This window comes from Pholcus phalangioides, unplaced genomic scaffold (genome assembly GCF_987345545.1).
Source record: "Pholcus phalangioides strain wild (caught in Gottingen) unplaced genomic scaffold, Ppha-v1.0 ptg000008l_1, whole genome shotgun sequence".
NCBI lineage: Eukaryota > Metazoa > Arthropoda > Arachnida > Araneae > Pholcidae > Pholcus > Pholcus phalangioides.
Window position 1 is genome coordinate 25,186,724 of NW_028301601.1, and position 25,102 is coordinate 25,211,825.

The 25,102-nt window shown below is 35.5% G+C and overlaps 1 protein-coding gene across 3 annotated transcripts in view; it reads right to left on the reverse strand.

Annotated features, from left to right (window-relative positions):
* LOC149084079 (guanine nucleotide exchange factor VAV3-like) overlaps positions 1-25,102 on the reverse strand; it is an 82,154-nt gene that overhangs the window by 25,745 nt on the left and 31,307 nt on the right. For 2 of the 3 annotated variants that reach the window (XM_089234431.1, XM_089234430.1), the window contains exons 2-5: positions 16,569-16,685; positions 9,638-9,696; positions 4,518-4,592; positions 891-999 (exon numbers count right to left, since the gene is read on the reverse strand). In XM_089234431.1, the coding sequence (XP_089090557.1) occupies positions 891-999; positions 4,518-4,592; positions 9,638-9,696; positions 16,569-16,685 (360 nt within the window). Of the gene's footprint in view, positions 1-890; positions 1,000-4,186; positions 4,296-4,517; positions 4,593-9,637; positions 9,697-16,568; positions 16,686-25,102 lie in introns of all 3 variants that reach the window. The other variant, XM_089234429.1, reaches the window with a different exon arrangement.

Genomic DNA, 25,102 nt, shown 5'->3' on the forward strand with positions numbered 1-25,102 from the left:
GCCTAAAGATGTGAAACTTCACTGCGTGCCACTCAAGTGATTTGGAAATATGCTGCCGCTACCATAACTGATCTGCAAATGTCCTGCAGGCCACTTGATTGATCTGTAAATATGTTGTGGGTTTCCTTAACTGGTCTGCAAATGTTCTGCAAGTCACTTGATTGATCTGGAACTGTGTCGTGAGTCAATTAAGTGATTCGGGAATGTACTGTGGACCACTTGAGGGATGTGAAACTTCACCGCGGGTCATTCAAGTAATCTGTAAATGTGCAGCAGGCCACTTAAGTGATCTGAGAATATACTGTGAACTACTAAAGTTATCTGAGAACATACTGTGAGCCGCTAAAGTGATTTGATACTGCACCATAGGTCACTTTTAAGTGAACTGTAAATGTGCTGTGGGTCTCTTGAACGATTTTTAAATGTGCTTAGTTCGTTTCTCAAAATTAGGTTTGAGGTTATTAGCCACATCAAATTACTTCAAGGGCCACATTTGGTCCACAGGTCATAAATTGAACATGTATGGTTTAGTGCATCAAGTTCAATAATGACAAGACGTGCAAGATGAGTAAGTGGTCTGGTCGAGCAAGCACACCACCACCGACGGAGATGTGCTTTGTGTGAAAAATCCCAGCATGCCAGTAAAACACTTTTTTTTCTGGCATGCCAAATAATGCGGGTGAAGTGGGGGGAAACAGTATATGCTATGGAAAAACCATCACATCTTACAAGGAAGAGGACAAACTAACTAGATATAAGTCAAATAAGACCAATAGATATACATAAAATATGAAACCAAACTTCGCATAATTCAGAAATTCAAAAACACATACCAAAATTAAAACTTGTATGACCAAAGGCAACGTGTTCATACATACACAAACACATACCTTACAAGGTTTATATTGGACTATATCTTCGTAAATCCCATGATCATCCCCTTCATCTTCATTTGTGAGAATATATGATTGCTCACCATTAGCTGCATAATCAACATCACTACAAAGCAGATAAAGAGAGGGAAACAATACATGCGAAAAATGTACAAAAAATCATGCATGTGAATCATGCAAAACTTACATGACAAAAGAACATCTACAAATTGCAAACTAGACAAAAGCACAAAGCACAAGTTGCATCACTATGTATCCATGCAGGGTGAAAAATGTTTTAGAAAATGCTCAAATTTCTGGCGATTATATCAAAGGCATGCCATGCTTATGCATTTTAAAAGTTGAACATAAACTTGTGCATTCGTTTGGTATTTCATTCTCTCAGTACTTGTACATAATGAGAACTTTTTCTTTTCAGACTTTACTTATTACTGCATCTTTGTTCAGTCCTTAAATACATTGTTTTTCCTTGAATGTTGATTACTCTTTGAATTTGAAGGTTAAGAGAGAAACTTAAAATATATATATATATACATTATATATATAATTATTATTATTATTATTATTATTATTTTTGCAATAATAAAGCATATAAATGTGTGTAAATGGTATATGCCATACTTCCTGCAATTTTCTGTAAAAAAATATGCATAAAATTACAAATTTGTGTGTAATATCAGCCATTTGAGTTCAAGAAATGCTTTCCACGTATGCGAAGCTATGCATATAAGTGTTAATGTGTGTATCTCTTTGATATATACATTATGGTAAATGTGATAAATCAGTCATTACACATAATAGCCAGTTATTATGAATAACAACTGGTTATTCCGCATATATCATCTATCTATCTATAGTTATCAATCATCTTTGTAAGTTTGATAAATTCCATTGCTTTTATCAGAGATTATTGTTGTTGATAAGTTTGATAAATACTTGAAATTTATTGCCTTTATCTGTGATTATGCATAATACTCTAGTGCAGTGTTTCTCAACCACTGGCCTCTGATACTAGTCACAATGGGGCGCGAGTGATTCAGATTATTTTCCATTATATTATAATTGATTGTGTGTATGACCGTGCCTTTCACTTACACGAAAGTGATTTACCACGCAGCAGGCTTCCAAAGGTTGAGATCCACTGCTCTAGTGTAATTGGTGTATTTCATAAATATGAAAAAAAATCAAATTAATTTAGTACGAGTGATGATTATTGTCGAGCACGGTTATCATGTATGAATTATAGTACTATTTATCATCGTCACCAACTGCACGATGCTTGGGTTTATGCATGATTTCCAGTAAAAGTGATTTTTTTTTTTTTTAGTACTCATTAAATTTACCAATGGCACTTGGGTACTATGATAACCACCAGTAAAAGTGATAAATTTATTGAAATTTATCAAACTCACCAAAATGCTCAGTGATTATGCATAATAATCAATTATTATGTATAATAACCAGATTTATCACATTTATTCTTTTTTATGCTCTGTTGCAATGTTTCCCATCATCAGAAATTTTACTTCAGACTGTGAGGACAAAAATCTTCATCCTTTGAAAGTCTACAGTAATAAGTATTCATTATGCAATAGGATCCTAATTATCTAAGTCATGATGATCAACTGCACTTTGGGTTATATATCCAAGATACTTATCATAAATTCATTGAAAAAATTAGGTGCAGTAAAATGATATCCTAAATGTACAGCATCACAACAAACTTGTTCACAAATACTGCAACCAGTTTTTTTCCCCCAAAAATGAGATATATTGACTTTATGAGGATGCATAGAATGATTTGAGGATTAATTAGAAGCTACATATACAGTAGATCTTATGGGTTAGCTTGGAGATGGGAATTAATTTTTCAGAAGAAGAGGTTGGTCTATTAGGCATTAGAAAAATGAGTTTAGAGCCCTCTTAATTAGAGAAACATCAGTCACTCACAAGCACTACGGTGCTCTCTGAAGCTTTCAACAGTACATGATGTCAGAATACATTGAATTGCATTTAAGATATTAAATGTGTAACTGTGTCCCACGTAACTTCATACCACAGTATATTAATTTGATTTTTTCATTGCACTATATACCAGTGGTTCTAGCATTTTTTTTTTCCCACACCCACAGAGCAATGCGACTTACCTTCCTGCACCCATTGACTAATACCTAGAATATGAACGTTAGAAAATTCAGGATTTTTCTGTAATTGATTAATTATCCAACAATTAATTTCTATGAATTAATTATCCAGCCATTTTTTGACATTTTTCCTGAGTCGTGTGTTCACGACAGTATCAAATCTGAGCACCACATGCTAATAACACGAGATACCAATGTAAACAAACCACAAAATAGTTTAGGTAAATAATGGTATTTTTTCTCAACCGAAATGGAAAACAAGTACGATTTTCACTAATTTAAAAAGAAACTTGCACAACGCAAAATTTTTATGACATATTTCTGCAAGCAGAAATCAGAAGACGAGTCAAAATATTGGTATGATTCATATTTTTAAGGATCAAAAATTAAATTTTTAACATAATTTTAATTTTCCTGAACAATCAGTCCTGAACCCCTGGTCGGGAACCACTGCACTATACAATAACTTTCATGTAAACAAAATTTCCTCCATTTATGGCTTTGTTCTTCATTCAATGCCAAAATTCTGTACAGTCTGGATTATCTGAGGTAGGTCCAGTCCACATTAGCTCAGATAATCGGGATCCTATTGTACTTTCATAAATGGAAAAATGTTTGTTCAATAATTTGTTGTATATAAAGTGTCTAAGGCACACAAATATGAACTAAAACCATTATGAAGTACTTTGTAATATAGTACTCATAACATAGTTGTAGCAAATTGAATTGCAAAGCATTTCAAAAATCATTTTGCTAAAAGCGGAGAAAAATCAAAAACATGAATTCATGTGTTTATTACAAATACTTAAGGGCACATTATTAATAAACATGCATGAAAAAAAAAATTACATGCATTGTACAAGTAAATAAACTGGAAAATAATTTATAGGGAAAAAACATGCTATTAAATGAATTTCATTTTCAAAAAGCAAGTTCTAACATCCATTCCCATCTGTAAAAAATGTTGATGCATCGTATATCAGTCCCTCTACTTTCCCCTAAATTGGATGGGATCCTGATCCATCACCATGCAGTGGAGATATGTATGAACCATCTTGCCTCCGGCCATCAATTTTTCAAGATGCCAAGACAATTTTGCAGGTTAAGATAGCAACACATGGAAGGGGGGGGGGATGGGGGAAAAAATACCTCATTTATTCTGAGAGTCACGTAACAGAGATCCTCATAAATATCTTCCTCTTTGGACTTTTTATTATTAATGGGAAATTCCAGAGGCACCATCGTCTCTTCGACTCCACTGTCAAACATCAAATATACAATATAACAGTTTTAAAAAAATATATACTTGCGCTCAATCCACCTTTCATATGAATATAGCAATGTTAAGCCTAATTAAAATTATACAATTAAATGCACTAATACTTCACTCATCAACAGGATAACAAACACTGGTAAATAGTCATGAATTCTTGGTCAAGCTCTGATGAAATCATGAAACCAAATCAAAAGTCAAACTCACTTGGCCAAATCATCCAAGTTGCGGTAAATATCATCATTACAATAATCATGAGTCTTTGAAAATGATGGAAAACCTCTGAAATATGAAATAATATAATTCAATGAGAAAAATCTTATTTTCATATAACAGGGCTGGACAAATCCTAGGTGCTAGGTTGCCTAAAATTTTCTTTTTAGTTACCAAATTGCAGGTGGACTGCAGCACGAAATGTTTGAATTTAAAGCAGCATATCTGCCAACATGAAAGAGGGTGACAATGCCCTGAAAAAGTCAGAAAAAGCATTATTTTGGACTTCTGGTGCTTAGATTTATTTGCGATTTGTCCAGCCCTGTCATATAACTTCATGAATTTGCAAGTAATGAAAAATAACAACCAGGAAATGAATTAATTTCAAAGAAATACAGGGTGGATGTCAAGTCCTGGACAGATTTTAGAAATTAATAACAAATCACCCAATTGACATAAAAAGGTGTACGGTTTGCACTAAAATACTTATCAATAGCCTAGAGTTTGTTCTTTTTTTTTTTTTTTTTTTGATAAATTAAAAATATTTTAAACTTCCCTCACAGATGGAGCTGTAAAGAAAAGAAAAACTTGACATGACACATAAAATGCAACAAAAACAGTGTGTATTTTAAGTATTTAAGTAAACAAGTATTTAAAGAACTTTGTTGTTCACACATTCTAAGTATAGATAAATTTCAATATATATAATAACATCCAAGAACAATTTATACGGGACAGGACTGAAGAAACTTATTGTCTAAGGCATCGCGAAGGATTATTTCTGTACAGACTGCATCTAAATTTTGTTTAGCTTTCCTGCAAACTTTAATCTTTATAATCATCCACAATTACAGTTTATTACTATGATAATTTAAATGTTAATAAACAGGAGATGATAATCAGCGACCAAAGCTCATCTTTAAATATACTATGAGTAATACTATAAAAAATACATACAAATATTACTATAGAGTAATATTTTTACATAGGTGATTATCATTAGACAGGATTTTCACTGCATGATGAAATGCAAGAAATCAATAAATTTTATCATAAAATAACACCTAGGGGCATAGGAAATGAATCAAAAAACACAAATTACATACTCCCATAACAAAGATATTCTGAAATCATCACATCAAATTCCAAGCTTACACAAATTTTTGAAGCACTATTTTTGCAAATTACTGCACCTTTAAGAATAACTACCTTGCAGAAAAAGGCTTTTCTAGGCTACCCCTGCTCCAATAGCATGAACACTGACAAGCCTCTTCTACCTTAGAAGATTTCACAACCCATTTCAGCATGTCTCTATTATATTTACTAGGATATAGAGCATTATTTCTAAACAGAGGATTGCATAACAGCAGGCTTTAACTGAACAAGACCATCCATGGAGAACAAATTGGCAATGACATACTGTGACATTGATCTTCCCAGTTCAAGGAAGCACACAAACATGATATTGAGAAGCAATAAAAAAAACATGGGGGAGAAAACACTGGAGATTTCTAAAAGAAATGGAGTGGTGATGGAGAATCCCTCCATCAGTGAGTGAAATGAACAACTACAGCTGATTGTGTGTTGGTATATATGAGAAGGAAAAGAGAAATCAGAAAAAAAAGTCAGCTTTTTTCAAAAAAAAGACCCCCCCAGGAAACAGGAGGCAGCAGACAAAACAGATTATTGTCAAAGTGCCAGGTCCTCTCAAACACAAGCTGAATGGCCCAGAGAGAGAGAGAGGGAAAAAATAATATCACAGAGTGAAAAACAGATAAATAAAGAAATAGTCAGAACAGCTAAGAAAAAAAAAAAAGAGGAGGAAAAGAATGTAAAGAGCTAGAGATAGAAAGGGTTGTTGGACAGCATTTGGAATGAACTGAATCTCATCCTCCCTTTCCATCATAATAAACATTCATACTAAGCCATCTACAGTAGAACTTGGTTAATTCCAACAAGGTACAAGGTTAGAAACTCCCCTTCAGTTTTCTATCTAATTTAATATTAAAAATGTCTTGTTTACTTTGAATTTTTTTGGATAATTTGAAGTTGGAGAAAAAACATCATGATTTTTGTGTGAGAAAATTCAGTTTGGAAAAATTCTACAAGTCGTTAGACTTGCTTCAATTGACCAAGTTGTTAAACAACAAATCTTTAAAGACAAATAAAAGTTTCAAAATTCTGTTTTTCTCTATTCTTTCTTTGATAATTTAATGCCCATTTTAACATTGTTCAACTGGAGTGTGTCGAGAATGTGTACAACTTGATACAAATTATGTTATTCCTCCTATGGATAAAGATGTACCATTCAAAATCTCTTTATCCTCGTCATATAGAATATGGAAAGTACAATCAAAGCCTGATGTAACACCGTCCTTTGTCTTGCAGATTTCTAGCGCTATAATGAGTTTGGTGTTATATTGAATCACATATTAAGATGTGTAGTCCCTATTCACTGAAAATTTTTGGGTTTGACTTTATTAGAAAATAAAAATTTTAGTATGTAAATGAAAGTATATTTCCTTCATAGCATAAGAATGATAAGCAAATTTTTGAAAACAGTTTCATAACAGATGATCAGGAACTGTTTCCATAAATAAGGCTTTGAGCATGGTCAAGAAATTCTGCAATGATAATGATTCCAGAACATTTGAACATGATGCAGCAGCTAATATCAATCAATATAATTAGAAAAATTATTAACTATTAGGGACAGTTTCGCATCAGATCATAAAATTTTAATAGATAATTATTATCCTATGTGAATGTTGATGATTAAGTTGCAATTTTTAGTCATTTTATGCAACGACAGATTAATTGGATAATTCAAACTTTTTCTCCAGCGTGATTTTGGACTTTAAATTAAAAGTTCAACTGAATTAAACATATTCAAATAAATAAGAGAACAAGCTATAAACTATGGTGGTGTTAAATAGGAGAGGATAAAAATGAACTTTTACCAAAAATCGAATGACCATTTATCACCATAGACTGATAAAATATTAGTTTGATCAATTTGTAAATGTAAGTCATAGACATTCAAGTTTGACTAGAAAAATTCCTGCTGGTAAAGCATACAATAATTAACTTTTTGCTTAACTTCATGGTTTCAGATAGTTCTTGGACTGCTACATGTCTCCTTCTGACTCAATGAAAATTCAGGCATTTGCCATTTTCATTTCAAAATCTGGAGGACAGATGGGAGCACCAGTATAACACGAAACAAACGTTAACTCTGACAGCATGAATATGTTAGGGTCACACATATACAAGCATGCAACACATTTCTGCATGTACCAATTCTTTTGAAATTCTCCAGAGAAATGTTTACGAGGTGCATGTACAGTTGAAAAGTAGTAGTTTGGGGGTTGGGGAAACTGACTGCAACATTTAAAATTTATGCATAATACAACAGGGTATTGCCAGGTTGTTTTCTTAGGAATTCGGAAGGTAGACGGCAGCACTTCTTAAACATTCTTAAGAAACAAACCTCATCTTACAAGGGTCTAAACGTGTCAAAAAATTATGGAAAAAATTTAATATATTTATCTCGCGCAGAAACACATAAAAACAAAAATATATATATTAGAGGCAGAATGCAACTATTAAAGTTATAAAAAATTATTAAAAATGGCAACATAGTTGGCTACTCACCATCTCTGGCATTTCTTGGCAATATCTATAAAAAAACTTTTTTCCAGTTTTTTCGCCCTAGAAACTCTAGTTTCTTTTTTCTTTTCTCTGTCTATGCTGTATCTAGTCTTGTGTTGTTTGAATGACGTCTCTCTAAGACTTTAGGGTTGCAGGGTTTTTAATTTCATTCTTAATCTCTATTAGCGTTCAAAATATCATTTTTTTTATTTGTCCATAATACTTCTCTGCTGGATATTTTATTGTTTTTGTGCATATCTAAATGAGCAAAATTGATGGTAATTTTTTTGAAACTGTTTGAGGATGACACCTTTGGGCCCTTTCTTTGTCAGGTACAGAACCCATAGACAGCATATTACGATGTGCACATTAGAGGATTCTTCAGGGGAATATTTATGAGGTGTATGTGTGGTTTATTTAAGAACTGAAATGCATAAATATTTATGCCCATTTGTACTCAAAATTTGTTGAAAAAATCCAATTGTTTCAAATTTGCCATTTACGAAAAAATAAGTTTCAATAACAACACATAAATTGCTTAAAAATACATACATAAATTTCATGTGAATATGTCAAGACCCCCCAAAGCAGAATGTTTAGTACTGTTCTGCAACGAGCCCTCGGCTGACTGGAAATGTTCTGCGGTAAAAATCCCCATACATGTGTTTTTTTTTGCACTTTTTCTTAAAATTCTTCCAAATTGTTCTGCGACGTACGTCGCAGATTTCGGCACATTCTGCTTTGGGGGTCAAGACATCTGCTTTACTCCTCCAAGGAGTTCAGATAAGAAGCATATCATGACATGTACGAGTTGTAAAAGAAAATTCATAGTATATAATTATTGATCACTTATATAAAGCCAAGTCTCTCTGAAAATCTGCAAGATGTGAATGTTGAAATTAAAACTAAGCATTTCCATGGAGAAGAGAATTCCTCACCAGAGGTAGACTTTTCACATTCAAAACTTTCAGAAACTCATGAAAAAAATGCTATACATGCCTGATGCAATGGACAATACAAGTTACTTTCCAAAAACTTCAATATCATTGTAAATAAGATTGCATATTATAAGTGAAGGTCAGTTTAATTTTCATTCATACCGTTCTTTCTTTCAACCAAGCACAACTCTGGTTTATTACCATATTTACTGAATTTACTGAATGTGTTATGTCGGAAGTGTGCACGTGCATCTAATATCTTATGTGTACATCTATTGAGCTAAATTATTAGTGCTGCTATCTATGTTTTAAATAGGGGTGAAGTGTAATGATTGAATGTTTATACTCTTGTAGATCTGTTGGTCTTGGTGGTGGGACCTTTTAATCAGGAGATCGCAGCACATTTATCTCTCAAAGTAATGAACCACAGAAAACTAACTTCAGCCGACCACCACTGTAACAGTGGTGGTCGGCTCAAGATTGAGATTATTACATATTATATTAGCAATAATATTATCAACTTACTTGACTCCATTAACTTGAGATTGGCTGGTTTTCGAAAGCACAGACAGTAAGTGCAGGACCTGTTTCATAATTGAAAAAAAAATGGGTTTGATGAAGACAGTTTCTGAAGATCTAATCACATAATTTACTCTCTGTACTCTTGATTCACACTCAACTACAATTTACTTCCATTATTAGTATATATGAAAGGTTTTTCTTATTGTCCCAGAAGACTTAAAGCTCACTGAGACATCAAATCAATAAGGTATCAGAAATTTTATTGTTATTCAAACTTGAAAATGAAATTCATTATTATAAGGGGTTCCCCTCTTGCAAAAAGAAAAAAAATATATTGGTATCGAAATAAATCATGATTAATTTGCTACTGTCCAGTAACTTTATTCTATACAGCAGTTTACAAGTGAAACTCTCACAAATTAATTTCCATAAGTGGGGTACCAAATTTTCTCATCATTATATTTTGTTCATCATAAAATGGTGGAAAAAAGTTTGAGGACAACCAAAAAACAGGTATATCTTGAAAATTTTAAGCAGTACCTGTATAAAAAATTAAACGATCTTCCATAGAAACCTATAGGAAATCACGTTTCCACTAGGGGAACATGATTGTGGAACAAATTATCTTTGTTAGCCGAGGTATCACTGTATTAGCTTTAAATCTAAGGAGGCTGAAATTTTTTTTATTAAAATAACCAATCAAAAAAAAAACAACCTACATATCGTGAAAAATTGTGTTTGTATATGTATGAAAATTTTAGAGCGATAAACACAAATGGAACTAAACTGAAAATAATTTTAATGGGTTCTGAACTTGTTCAGAAAAAAAAGTGTTAAAATTATAGTATAAGTCAAAACCTGGAAAAAAATGTGTTTTCTGACGTCGAAAAAGATGTTTGCATTTTTCTCATGTTGGCATAACAGTCGAGACCAAAATTTTCTTTTGAAAACGTGAAGATACCAAAGACAACATACGGCGTGATTATAAAAAAACTATCCCGACATATGGGCCCCTAACTATCATACCATTCACAGAAACTGAATGAAATTTTGGCATAAGGTATTTTGATGTATGCGCTCAAGAACGATATGGAAAACAACAGTGTCACTCTAACAGTTACGGTTACAGTGAGAAAATTTCGAAAATATCAAATGGCAACACCAAGTTTTTTGTATTGGAATGTGATCTCCATACTGAAAAACACTAAATAGTGTTGGAATGGCACCTGTAGCACGAAAATCCCCGGAGCTAGGCAAGGAAAAAGTAAAAAGGACTTTGCAGTGCACCAGAGCATTAATGTTCGTTTCATTCGTCACACCGTTTCTTCAGCTGAGATCCCAGCCTGATTAGTCCTCCACAAGGTCATGTGGAAAATTTGTGAAACAATAAAATGCTTTATTTTATGCTGCTTCTCTGTCCTTATTGGTTGTCCTCACTTTTAGCCTATCTACCGCCAGTGATTTTCATGCTACAGTTGCCGTTCGAATGCTATTTAGGATTTTTCACAATGGAGATCACATTCCAATACAAAATACTTGGTGTTGCCATTTGATATTTTTGAAATTTTCTCACTGTAATCGTAACTGTTAGAGTGACACTGTTGTTTCCCATATCATTCTTGAGCGCATACACATCAAAATACCTTATGCCAAAATTTCATTCAGTTTCTGTGAATGGTATGATAGTTAGGGGCCCATATGTCGGGATAGTTTTTTTATAATCACCCTGTATAATAAATACAGGGACACTGAAAAGGCAAAGTACTTGCATTCAGAGAAACTGTGATGCTTAGTCATAAAATTAAGAAAAGAATTAAAAGATTGAAGACTGTTAGTTAGTTTCATAAGAGAGCCTGAGAACTATGGACTGAAAGCTTGAACAAGAAGGCTTCTTTCTCTTACCATTCATCAGAAAAAGACAATTGTTCACAGATTTTACGGTGAAAAAATCTCTCTAATTTGGAAGGAATAAAACTTTCCTTACACACATTGACCAGTACCTAATGTGATAAAAAAAAATCAAATGTCCAGTATATCCAAAAAAGGAACGCAAACCTTCCCCTCACAAAACAGCACAAATGAAAGTGAGGTGAATTGGCCAAAAAGTCAGGCCAGTCATTTGGGGGTCATGCCCCCCCCCCCGGCTTTTGAAAATACACAAAAAAATGGTGTATGTATATATATACAAGTATATATACTGGGGGGGGGGGCTCTGCAACCCCCCCCCCTTTCTCTTCACAACATATCTTGTTTATTTCGTCCCACTTCATCAGAGTGCTATGGAAAGAGACGTGTGAAAGCACCAGCTTACTGAAGAAGCAAATTTTAATAAAAATAATGATAAAGCAACAAAAAACAAATGAGATTCATCAAGCACCCCCAGAAACTGGGGCCCCAGATTCAATTCGCTGAATTTTAGTGGGGCCCCCCACTGGATATATCTCGGGCTACCAATGTGTTGCAAATTTTACAATGTTAAACAACAAAAATCAATGAGATACATCCAGGGGGCCCCGAATTAGAACCTATCAACATTCCCATGGAGCACTGACCTGGAAGCTTGTCGGACATCTCCCCTGTAAGGGGTCACAAAACTTTTTCATTTTTTTCAATTTTGCAACGAATAAAATACAGGGCCCCACATCCAGCAGCGGGAACACAGATTTTTAGTGGGGAATCCAGACTGGATTTATCTCGGTCTTCCGCTGTTGCAAATTGTATAATGTTAAAAAATGTGAAAGCACCAGCTTACTGAAGAAGCGAATTTTGCAATAATAAAGCAACAAAAAACAAATGTGATTCATTAAGTACCCCCAGAAAACTTGCCCATGGGGTCCTCAGACTTCAATTTCGCTGAATTTTAGTAGGGCCCCTGACAGGATTTATCTCAGGCTACCGATGTGTTGCAAATTTTACAATGTTCAACAACAAAAATCAATGAGATTCATCAAGGGACACCCAAAATGAAACTTGTCAACATTTCCATGGGGCCCCGACCTGGAGGCTTGTCGGACATCTCCCCGGTGAGGGGCCAAGAAAATTTTAAATTATCATCAATTTTACAACGAAAGAAATCCAGGGCCTCATCCAGTAGTGGGGACCCAATACTCATATTTTTAGTGGGGAATCCAGACTGGATTTATCTCGGTCTTCCACTGTTGCAAATTCTACAATGTTAAACAAAAAAAGCAAAAAAAAGAGAATCAGATTCATCCAGAGCCCCAAAATCAAACCTGTAAACATGGGGCCCCCGACTTGGAAGCTTGTCGGTCATCCGCCACTGCAAGTGCCATCAAAAATTTTCATTTGTATTCGTTTTACCAATGAATGAAAGCTAGGGGCCCCAATCAGATGCCCGTTGTATTCGCATACTTTTAGTGGGGCCCCAGACTGTCTTTATCTCGGGCATCCGATGTTGCAAATTCTGCAACAGAAAATAATGAGATTCATCCAGAGCCCCCAGAATGAAACCTGTAAACATGGGGCCCCCCGACTTGGAAGCTTGTCGGTCATCCCCCGCTGCGATTGCCGTGAAACATTTTCATTTGTATTCGTTTTACCAACGAATAAAATCGAGGGCCCCCAAACCTATTACCCGGGACACCAATTCGCATACTTTTAGTGGGGACCCAGACTGGATTTATCTCGGGCATCCGCTGTTGCAAATTCTACAACAGAAAAGAATGAGATTCATCCAGGGCCCCCAAAATGAAACCTGTACACATGGGGCCTCGACTTGGAAGCTTGTCCGTCAGTCCCTGGTGTGAATGCCATAAAAATTTTTCATTTGTATTCGTTTTACCAACGAATAAAATCCAGGACCACCCACGCAACTACCCGTGACCGAATTAACAAATTTTTTGGAGCCCCCAGACTGGATATATCTTGTGCTTCCGCTATCGTAAATTTTTCAACGTTAAAGCAGCAAGAAAACAATAAGATCCATCACGGGCCCCTGGAAATGAAAACTTTTAACTTTCCCATGAAGGTATAAGTACAATCCCCCCCCCCGGGTACCCCGACCCTGTGTGTTGGGAGCACTGTTGTTATATGTATATTATACACTAGCTGTAATACCCGGCGTTTCCCAGGTTTTCTTCAATGAGGCTTTTTTGGATCACGTGATATCTCCCTCTTTCTTTGAGGGACATGCAAACCGTGTCTAAGTTCACCAATATGGCGACTTCCTGCGCGACTCATGAAACAAACAAATCTATATTCCGTTTCAGGATAACTTTGCAGTGCAGAGAAAGGTAGAGAGTGTATTCCTTCGCAGCAAAATATAGTTCCCATATATCGGAGGCTTACGATGATCATTTATGCAGAATATTTAAATTTTTTGAATGATTGAAAAAAAAATACTGAAAAAATATTGTTTTGAATCCATCTTTATATGTTTAAGAGTTTTAAATTAGGTCACCATTATACGTAAAAAAAAGAGATTTTTCTCAGTGAGATTGGCGAGAATCAGGTATACCTTACCATGATCGCGCATCGATACATTGGTTGAAAGGCTTTCGTTGTCATAGCAACGTGTGATGCGGTTCCCTCGTAGCTTCCCTTTCAATACAAAGTTAACTTGAAACGAACTATAGATTTAAAGAAACGTAAAAAAAATAAATATATATTTTTTTCTTTTTTTAAAGGGTGCTAGGTATTTCGATTTCCCCCTTTGAATTTTAAGTTAACTATCTCTGCCTGTTTCTGCTTCAAAAAATGCTTAATTAAAGCTGTGAAATTTTTTCTTTTTACGGGCCCATAATTAATTTTAAAACAACCTAAAATATATGTGAATTTATGCAGTTGAATATTAAAAGACAATACGGAGACATTAATTTTCATGCTTGAGAAGATATAAATAAAAAGTTGAAATCAATGTTATTACATGGATATCCAACTCAAAAGAAGGTCCGGCTTCGTATATCTCTAAGCGAACTCAATATTTCAAAAATTGAGTATTTAATAAAATTTTTAAAATTATTTATGTGAGAGAAAACCCCACCAAATTTCCGCATTTCTACATTAAAATCGGCCATTTTAACACTGACTTCTATGAGGATCACCCTTTTCCTGACCCTCAAAGCAATACTGGTAATGATTATGACGTCATTCAAAAAACCTCATTACTGGGAGTATTGAAAATATGGCAAACTATTATAAAGGCATAAATATTATACATACATTGGCAGCGTTGAAGAAATGAAAAACCATTGTAAAGGCATATACACATCTGAAACGCATTGCTAGGGAACCACGGTAACCAAAGTAAAAGTTCGGAAAGTGATTGTTGAGGCCCAAAAACCATTGTTGCCCTACGGTTTTTTGCCCATTTGGGGCATTTGCCCTGCTCTGACTATATATGTAAAATTTGGCGGTGATCGGTCAAAAATTGTAGATTTGTATAGAGAACACACAGACAGACAGAAAATCAATTTTATATACATAGAAATACATACCTCTCGGCATGACCCCATCCCCCTTACAAGGGCAGGGCTGACAGGACCAGAACAATTCTTATCACTTTGATTTTTCAGACTATAAATTAACCACAGAGGGGCCCTGAAAAGCTGGTTTGGGGGCTCGCCATCTAAATTCCAGCCTAAGGGCCCTGCTGTAGGATATGGGAGCCTCTCGGTACATGCACATAACATGATCCTGATGGGTCAAATGGGCCCCAATATGTGCTAGAGTTAAATGAATACTTGACCCAAAATCGTAACCGACTTCCGTAACACAAAAACGTAACAGATTTCCGTCACTCAAAAACTTCACCCACTTCCATCACTCGGTTGCTTAGCAACAGGCCCTTTTCGAGTTTGTGATTTTATATTATAGAGTAGATATACCCCACTTTTGAAAATAAACTAAAAATGGTGTGTATATATATGTACATGATATATAAATGCATAAATACATGTTCTTTGCCCCCCCCCCCCAGTAAAGCTTAAATGACGTCCCAGCCAAAAAGTGCATCCTTCGATGCTAAGTGGGATGAGGATGTTTTCTTTGATGAAAACCAATTTAGATTGACTCAATAGCATTAAAATATTACTGATCTATGCAATGACAGAGCCATATTTTGAATACAGGCTTATCAAGACTGTTTTGATAGAATTACTATTTTCTGAGGTGCCTCTCATTACTTTCAGACAGTTTTTGTTTCTACAAGACAAAGTGCCTGTATATGTTTCAAAGTCTAAAAGAAGCTGATTTCGAGCCAAATCAGTGGACCCCTTGAGTAGACACATTGAATCCCTATTTTAATCCTGTATAACACTTGTGTGGTACGCAGCATGAAAACAAACATGATCTCATTGCAGTGATAAGACAAGATTAAAAGAAAAAAACTTTTTCCTAAAACAGCACAGCGCTCATCTAAATAATTTTTACTGAAACAAGTTTAGTTACAATTACATTAATCACTCTAAAATTTTCATACATGTACAAGCACAAAGTTTTCTAGATGTACGACAGCTTTTCGGTTGTACTTAAACTTCATTTTTCACCATCTTACAGTATTACAGTGAAATCTGTAAGAAACGGAATGCCAAGAGACTAAAATAACTTTTTTTTTTTTTTTTTTTAATAATAACGTGATCCCCACGCATTCCCAAGGGATCAGCATGATCCGTCCAGGGAATTTGCTAGTGTTAGTAAACATCCATGCCCGAACCGGGATTCGAACCCAGACCTGCACAGTGAGAAGCTAGTTCCCTAACCACTCGACTGCCAGGCGGCTTGTTTTATAAAGGTGCAAATCAAAGCACTAATTATTGAACAGACTTTATTTTGATTCCGTTCGAGACAGGATTCCGTCTCATACATTGTCCATCTTAGACAGGTTTCACTGTATATTACATAGTATTAAAAGTCATGCTTGAATGTCAAGCTATAAAAACCAAATGTAGGTGAGATTAAAAAAGAATTTTTTTACCTTCCCAAAATCAGTTCCTTCAAAGAGCATCTCAGGTCTGAAAAGATCTTGTTCTGGGATAGCGAAGACATTTTGGCAAGCAAACAAGAAAATTCGGATATTTTTCATGCACAGGAACTGAAAGCAAAAAAAAGAAAATTATAATTATAATACTATGGTAATAAATATGACAAAATTTTTAAAAAATCAGTTTTCGCATGGATAGTAGCTGAGTATTATATGCGAGATAATAACTCTGCCTCTTCCCCCAATGGTCGATTCGGCAAGAAATTGACCATTGGGGCTAGCAAATTTAGACCATTTGTCAATTGACCATTCAGCAAATTGACCATTGAAATTTCGGCCAGATTTGACTTGAGCAAGCTTCAAGTCAAATCTAGGCCTTGCCCACGCCTTCATTTACCATGGAATCTTATTAAAAATACAAATAAATAACCCGGTCATTTTAAGAACACAGGTTGTTACTATGCAGTCCTTTATGTTTACATGATGTGAAAAGTAAAGTATGGCAATTGTATATAATTTTAACAATGTTGATCATGTTCAGCATTGAAATAAATAGCTGACTCAATATGCCATAATCACATGAATCAATCGTGCTCAGCATGAATATTACAGTGAAAGCCTAGACAGATTATCTGCCACATCTGAAAGATAAATTTTGTGGGTTTTTATTGACTCTTCCTTCACTTTTTCTTTCTCTTGTCCCGCAAAATCTACTTAAATGAAGCCGTCCAGCTCCCTTACCTGTGCAGTCATGTTTATTTGTGAAGTACCACAGTGTGCGTGTCGCCAACCAAAAAAATCTAATCTCTACAAAATCTAAAGTGAGAAACTAGCAATAAATAAACATTTATGAGTATGTAATTTGTTCATATTTTCATATTGGGGACAGGATTCCAGCTGGCTTCTTATTTATCATAGCAATTCAGCAAAATTATTGCCAAATGGGCGAAAATATGAGAATTGATATGAGGGTCTGCAATATTTGCGAATCAGGTTCATATTTATTCGCCAAATGAAACATTTTGTCACGATTTCAAGCAAAAGTGATCAGCAGCAGGCGACGGATTAGTCGCGGAGATTTGCGTTGGAAACGTACAGAAAACAAACTTCGGAAAAACGATTTCTCTACGATATTGAGGGTTCGAACGTTGGCTTTTGCGATCCGGCCGCAACAGCAAACAAAAATTTACTCTTTTACTCGGAGCAAAGCATCCGTTTTGGCACCTTATTTTACACCTAATTTTCAACGACCAAAAAGTGAGTTCGGCGCCTATCTGATCCAGTACCCAAGGCCCAGATCCAACTGATCCCGTTTTGCGGCCCAGATCATGATTCCGACCAGGGCCGGTTCTGGACATTTTTCAAATGTAAACGAATAATAATTTAGTGATAAAAATCGCCTTTCCCATCGGCTCCCTTCATTTGGTTGCGTAGTTCGCAGGATTCCAGGTCCAGCCCTGATTCCGACACGACCGTACAGGGGATGCAGCCAGATCGGGCAGGAATGCGGGCAATTCTTCTAACTTGAATTTCTAACTTAGAGTGCAAAAAAGATGCCGATCACAAAAAGATTTTTGATTACTTATGAGTGGGGACACGTAAAGTTCGAATATCCGAAATCAATGCGAAATTTGCGAAACATGCGATAAATGAAAAATTTGCGAATTTTCGTCGTGTTATCGACAAAAACGAAAATTTTTTTAATTTTTTTATTACTTTTCAGCGAAATCTCGATAATTTGCAGTTTTAAAAGTGAAAATCGGTCGTAATTTTGCTCAGTACTTGCATCATGCGTCTCATTATGTCCTTAAAAGGCAATACAGGCCTCCTCCCTCGCTTTACGCTATTAACTGGTTCCGCAAAACAGTCGCGTAAAGTGAGTTGAATTAACATGCGAAAGATATGGATAGGGTTGGTTTTCTTCAAAAAGGACTTAAAAATGAACCCAACATCAGAAGAACATTTTCTTTTAATGAATTAATTTTTCAAACACATGAACAAATCCCTTATACTGAGGTAATATGAATGAAAATTAAATTATTCCTTTTTATTTCCTTCTGTCGTCACTACTTCTGATTGATTCTAGTGAGTGTGGTTGTTTTCTTTCCCGAAGAGGCTGCTATGATGATAAGAAGATAACTCTTTTCACTGAAACAGTCCCTTTATAAAAAAAACTTTTATAGCAATGCCAGCGAATTCCGAATATTTCTCGAAAATATGGAAATTCTAGTTTCATTGAAACTACTTTTTGACGATTAAAATTCTCATGGCATTGTTAATGCGATGCCAAACGTTGTTCATCAGTGAGATCTGACAATGCTCCATAGAGTAATAATAGTATATATCTTTAGTCTATGTAACGCCCCATAAAGGGGGATCTTTTTTAGGTGGGGAGGGAGGTGTTAATCTGTGCGGCGAGTTGTATCTGAGAATTTGTCCCATATTTGTCTCAGCTGTATTAACAAATCCAACGGATTTCGTCATCAAAGGATTCAACTATGTTGTTTATCTTAAATTCGAAAGTCCATTGCCATTTCCAGGATTAAAGTTAAACTCTAAGACAATTTTGCAGGTTTTCATTTCTAAAATTAACTTTTCAAAATCACGAAAATCGAAACCGCGTAAAGCGCGCGCGCGAGGGATACCTGTACTCTCTTGCACAAACTACTATATTACCTTGTTGCATGCGATTGTTTCGCAAAATATGCTCTCGGCCCCAAACCAGAATATGCCGAAATCTGCGACCGTCACAGAACAATCTGGAAGAATTTTAGAAGGTTGAGAAAACATTATTATGGGGATTTTTTTACCGCAAAACATTTCCAGTCAGCCGAAGGCTCGTTGCAAAACATTCTGCTTTGGGGAGTTCCTGGTCCCAATGTAAAAAAAAATGTTGCTAACTTTTTAAGGACAAACATTCACTAAAAGGAAAAGCATGTCGTAATTAAAAAACGCTCATGATTATACTTGAGGGGTAGGAAATGTAATTTTTAGTGAAACAAATGCGAAATTTCCGATTCCAAACTTCTTTTTTTTTTGCGAAACTGATTTTTATTTCGAAATTTACGTATCTCTACTCATTAATCTAGACGTATTCAATAGAAAATTCCGATCAGATTGTGATCGCTTAAATACCTTAACCCTCTATGTGGTCCCGTATATATTTGAATATACATGGAAAATAGTCCAAACAAAACCATTATACCAATTTCTTTTCTCAATTTTTTTAGTATTCTATAAAGTACATATGCTAGTGTAATTTCTGTACAAAATAAGGCAAAAAAAAAAAGTGTAATACTTTTTTTTAAGCTATATGAGTTGACTAGCTATAATACCCGGCGTTGCCCGGGTTTTCTTCAATGAGGCTTTTTGGAACATGCGATATCTCCCTCTTTCTTTCTTTGAGGGACATGCAAACAGTGTCTAAGTTAACCAATATGGCGACTTCCTGCGCGACTCATGAAATAAACAAATCTAGATTTAAAGAAACGTAGAAATGAATATATATATTTTTTCCCCCCTTTTTGAAGGGTCGCTCAGTATTTCGATTCCCCCCCCCCCCCGAACTTCAAGTTATCCATCTGCCAGTTTCAGCTTCCAAAAATGCTTAATTAAAGCTGTGGGATTTTTTCGATGCACTTTTTACGGGCCCATAATTAATTTTACAACATCCTAAACTATATGAATTTATGCAGTTTGAATATCAAAAGACAATACGGAGACATTAATTTTCATGCTTGAGAAGATATAAATAAAAAGTTGAAATCAATGTTATTGCATGGATATCCAACTCGAAAGTAGGTCCGGCTAATTACTTCATATTTAATCTCCTGGGCTTCGTATATCTCTACGCACCTCAATATTTCAAAAATCGAGTATTTAATACAATTTTTAAAATTATTCCGAATTTCCGCATTTCTACATTAAAATCGGCAATTTTAACACTGACTTCTATGAGGATCACCCTTTTCCTGACCCTCAAAGCAATACTGATGATGATTATGACGTCATTCAAAAACCTCATTACTGGGAGTATTGAAAATATGGCAAACTATTATAGAGGCATAAATATTATACATACATTGGCAGCGTTGAAGAAATGAAAAACCATTGTAAAGGCATATACACGTCCGAAACGCATTGCTAGGGAACCACGGTAACCAAAGTAAACGTTCGGAAAGTGATTGTTGAGGCCCAAAAACCATTGTTGCCCGATAGTTTTTTGCCCATTTGGGTCATTCGCCCTGCTCTGACGAAATTTTAAAGTAGTCTATCGTTTAAGTCGGGTCTCATTTGGTATATATGCAAAATTTGGCGACGATCGATGTAAAATTGTAGATTTGTATAGAGAACAGACACACACACAGACAGAAAATCAATTATATATATATACAAGATATACAGTTGACTGGATGTTGTGAAGATATTTATTATTTTAGATGTTATTTTTCTAAAATAATAAATATCTTCACAACATCCAGTCAACTGTATATCTTGTATTAACAAGTGGAGAGCGACATTCATGTCATATATATATATATAGATTCCTGGTAGATATTTTTCGAGAGCTGCTGATATTTTACATGTTCAATGTAAAAGCGCTCCAAATTGAGCGATCGGAAGTAAAAGTAGAGGTGAAACTATTAAACTTTCCTAAGCAAGTTTTTATCTGTTTATAGATAACGTTAAAATCGAGACAAACTGTATATTTTACTCTTAATTAACCATTATAGCTAATTAAAAACACACTCTAATTACAGTGCATTCCGCTTGTAACGTTCCCACTTGGAATGTTTTCTCGCTTAGTACGACTTATTTTCATGCTCCTTCTCCAACTCTTACTAATACTCATTAAGATTTCCCGTTTAAAGCGTTTTCCTGCTTACAACATTTTTTCATGACAGTTTTTCAAAAATGTTATAAGCGGGATCCACTATAAATAGCTGTGTTAATGTATTGTTTCAATCAAAAATACGTTAACAGCAGCCATTTGTATCCGTTTTAGTAAAAAAAAAAATTCAATATTTTTTTTTGGGGTGAACCATAGAGGATTAATACGGAGGAGAAGGCATCGCATACGCATCAAAATTCAATTTTACTCCGCCAAATTTTGTTGAGGAGCAAAAACCTTCCTTATTTTAGGTATCACTGCTTTTATTATAAAATACCCCTCCCCTTTTACATAACTACCCCTTAAAATTTTGAAGAGGGGTGAAATCAACTCTAAAGAGTTATCAACTCTATAAAGTTATTTCTTCGGATAACACTGATGCTATTCCTCGTAGGGAAAAAAACGAAGAAATATCCGCGTTAATTAATTCCAAAGAGTATCGATTTCAACCAGCACCTCCTATCTCTAGAAAGTGTTATTCTAACACGGACAAGTAGGTCCTACAGTGGATCCCGCTTATGACATGAAAACTGTTCAAAAAACTATCATGAAAAATTTGTAAGAGGTAAAACGCTTCAAACGGGAAATCTTAATGCGAATTACTTAAGAGTCGAGACATAAAAATAAGTCGTACTAAGCGGGAAACATTATAAGCGGGATCTACTGTATGGTACTAGCTCAATTTCCTGTAATTAAGTGGACCTCCAAATTTGAACATATGTTCACTAATTAAAAACCTAACTCTCTTAACATTTTTTGCTGTAGTCGTGTGGGGGGGGGGGGCCTAACGCTTGATATGCCTAAGATCAAGTCAAAGAAGGGCGGGACCCTGTTGCCATCTCCATTCATTGCTTGAAATTCTATCGAAATTTCAAGCAAAGTTTTTCGAACCGCCCGAAAAAATCTCCACGAAGCATCCATGAATGTTGAATAACTATTGAGCAATTTTCCCTTTCCCTCTCATTAATTTTTTTCCTCGCAACAAATTTCTAACGGAACACAGACTCCGATGAAAGCTTTTCCGACAGCACCAGCTCATCAACCAAACCCAAAACTAGCAGCAGCAGATGCTCGAAGTGTAATATGAAGGAAAGAAAATGATGGATGAGGCCCAATTCACAGCATGATGTGCTGAAATGCCCGTAACCAGATGTAGAGTTACAAAGTAGGAAAAAACTGTATACACAAAATGCAGCGTCCGCTGTCCATCACATAGGAGTACATATGGATGCTCCGGGAAGTAAACTATTATTTTATAGTCCTTCGTTTACACAACTTCGTAAACTTTACTGTTTGGCGACTGGCTTCCAGAACATAAACAGGAAAAACCCTATAGTCACGTTCTAGCTCCCTTCGATGGTAGTTTTGAGTGTCCGAGCGTGGGAAGATATGTCCCGTTATATCTTTCTCCAAGACAAACAAGAGCCAAATATTAGACTAATAATAGTTCCCAACGAAACAGGAACCCTCCTTGCACATTCCATAAGAATCATTCATTCCGAAAATAGCCGAGAGCGGTCAATAAGATTTGATAGTATGGAGGGCAATAAATATGGGATTGATTTTCCTCAAGAGAGCGTCTTACTGATTATGATGATCAGTTTTCATACCGACAACGGCATAGGCGCTGGAACCTGCGTGAGCTTTACCATCCCCAATAAAATTTATGAGAAACACGGAGTCCTCTAATAAATCATAAATTACAGTTTACTGCACGCACGCACCCCCCCCCCCCCCCCGCCAAGTAAGCTTTTAAATTCCTTCTATGCGGGACATCCGACAACCACCTCTCCCAATGTTTTCTCCTGGTGTCGGCACCTCCGCATGAAGGCTCAAAATACCGGGATCTTCAGTTCATAGCACAAGGAATATGAACGAGGTGCACATACAGTAGCAGTGGTTCATAGAACATTCCAAAAAAAACTTCATCCTCTACACCAGGGATCTTCAACTAGTGTCCAGCGGGTAAAATGTGCCCCCCCCCCCACATCCCGAGCTTTTTTGCTGTGGCTCGCCAACCATTTTTAGAAAATAGGTTATTTGCATAGAAAAACGATTAAATTCCAATAGAAATTTATTAAATTATTATTAGACATTATTCTTACTCGGACAGCAAGCGAAACGTCCTTCATCTCTTTTTTTCCTATTATAAAATGCGATAGTTGATAAAGGTACGAAGTAGCTCGGACAAGTTTTATCCAAATATATTTTGGTTATTTCTCGGAGTTCTGCTTATAGCATAGGAAATACTGCGTTTTTCTTAATCTCCTTTCTGCGGATAGAGTTCATTTCTAGTGTGGGGGGGGGGGGGGGGGGAATTAATGCACCATTTTTTTAATTATAAATGTAAAAATATCGCAAAACGAATGAGTGCGTTATTCGGAGATAAACAAATAGAACGTCCACGTCGAGGAAAATGGTACAAGAAATTTCCAATTCGGAATAAGTTCATAACCACGATCCGGAAAGTAATCTCAGGAGACGCATCTAATTCACTATGAGGCTAAAAGAAAAGCGCGGTGGGAAGTCCTTTTGGAAAATCATCCAAGAAGAAATCGGTACTTCTTATCATTACGAAAATATCATCGTTAAAGATTGAGAATATACAATATAATGTATGGAAAATTTTTGTATCGAACGAAACGAACGTGAGGGCATATAAAAAAAATGTATGCCTGGTCAAAATTTTTACGTGCCTCAGGCCCCCACCCCCCTCCTTCTGCTGGTTCCTACATTCAAGACATAATAAATAAACACTGTGGAATACTCGTACATTGCACTGGCATCAAGTTTTTTAACGTTTTTTTTTAATAGTTCTGGGTTATTGAGGCAGACGAAACACCGTATTAACCGATATTTCACTGTATAGTCACGCGGCCCACTAGTTCGTGTAGGTTCTGTAAATTTAATTATATAATAAATGTTTAATATCTTTAAATTGTAGAAGGAAGTGTTTGTCTCCATCCGCCACATTCCCTCTACAATACCGATTACTTTATAAGTGGGCGCAACTCACTAAAATAATCAATTATTTTGTAAATTGTTGAGAAATTGATTTCTCGGATAAAAGAAACGATATAAAGTGAAAAAATATGACCAAAACTTAAATGCGTAAAATTAGAAAATAATATTTAAAGTCAACGATAGATGACGCTAAAAAACGAAACCAATTTACTTTGACACGTATAAAATTGAAATTTCAACTGTCTCCGTAAACCGTAATTGGTGATTCGGGGTTCCGATGGATGGTATTAACTCATCAAACCCCCTTCATCATTACTCTGCTGACTGCCGATTCCCATAGCAGTAGTGCACTTTGCCATGACGACTATAAACATTAAGTGGGTGAATACCTAGGTTCATTTAACACCCAAAAGGGCTCGTGTTTTTTTTTTTTGCTTCAAGGAAAATAATATAATCACACCGATCAATCAGACCAGTGGATGGAGTAGTCTCCAAGGGGAACATGAATAAAATGCGATTAAACGTGGTTAAATATGATTAAATGTATGTACAGTCTCATATCTACACTACCCCGGATCAACACCGACATCAATATACCGAAAAAAAAGCCAAAGGCAGGTGACATTGTCATAAGGGGAATTTCTTTTTTTGGAAAAGGGAACCTTATCAGGGC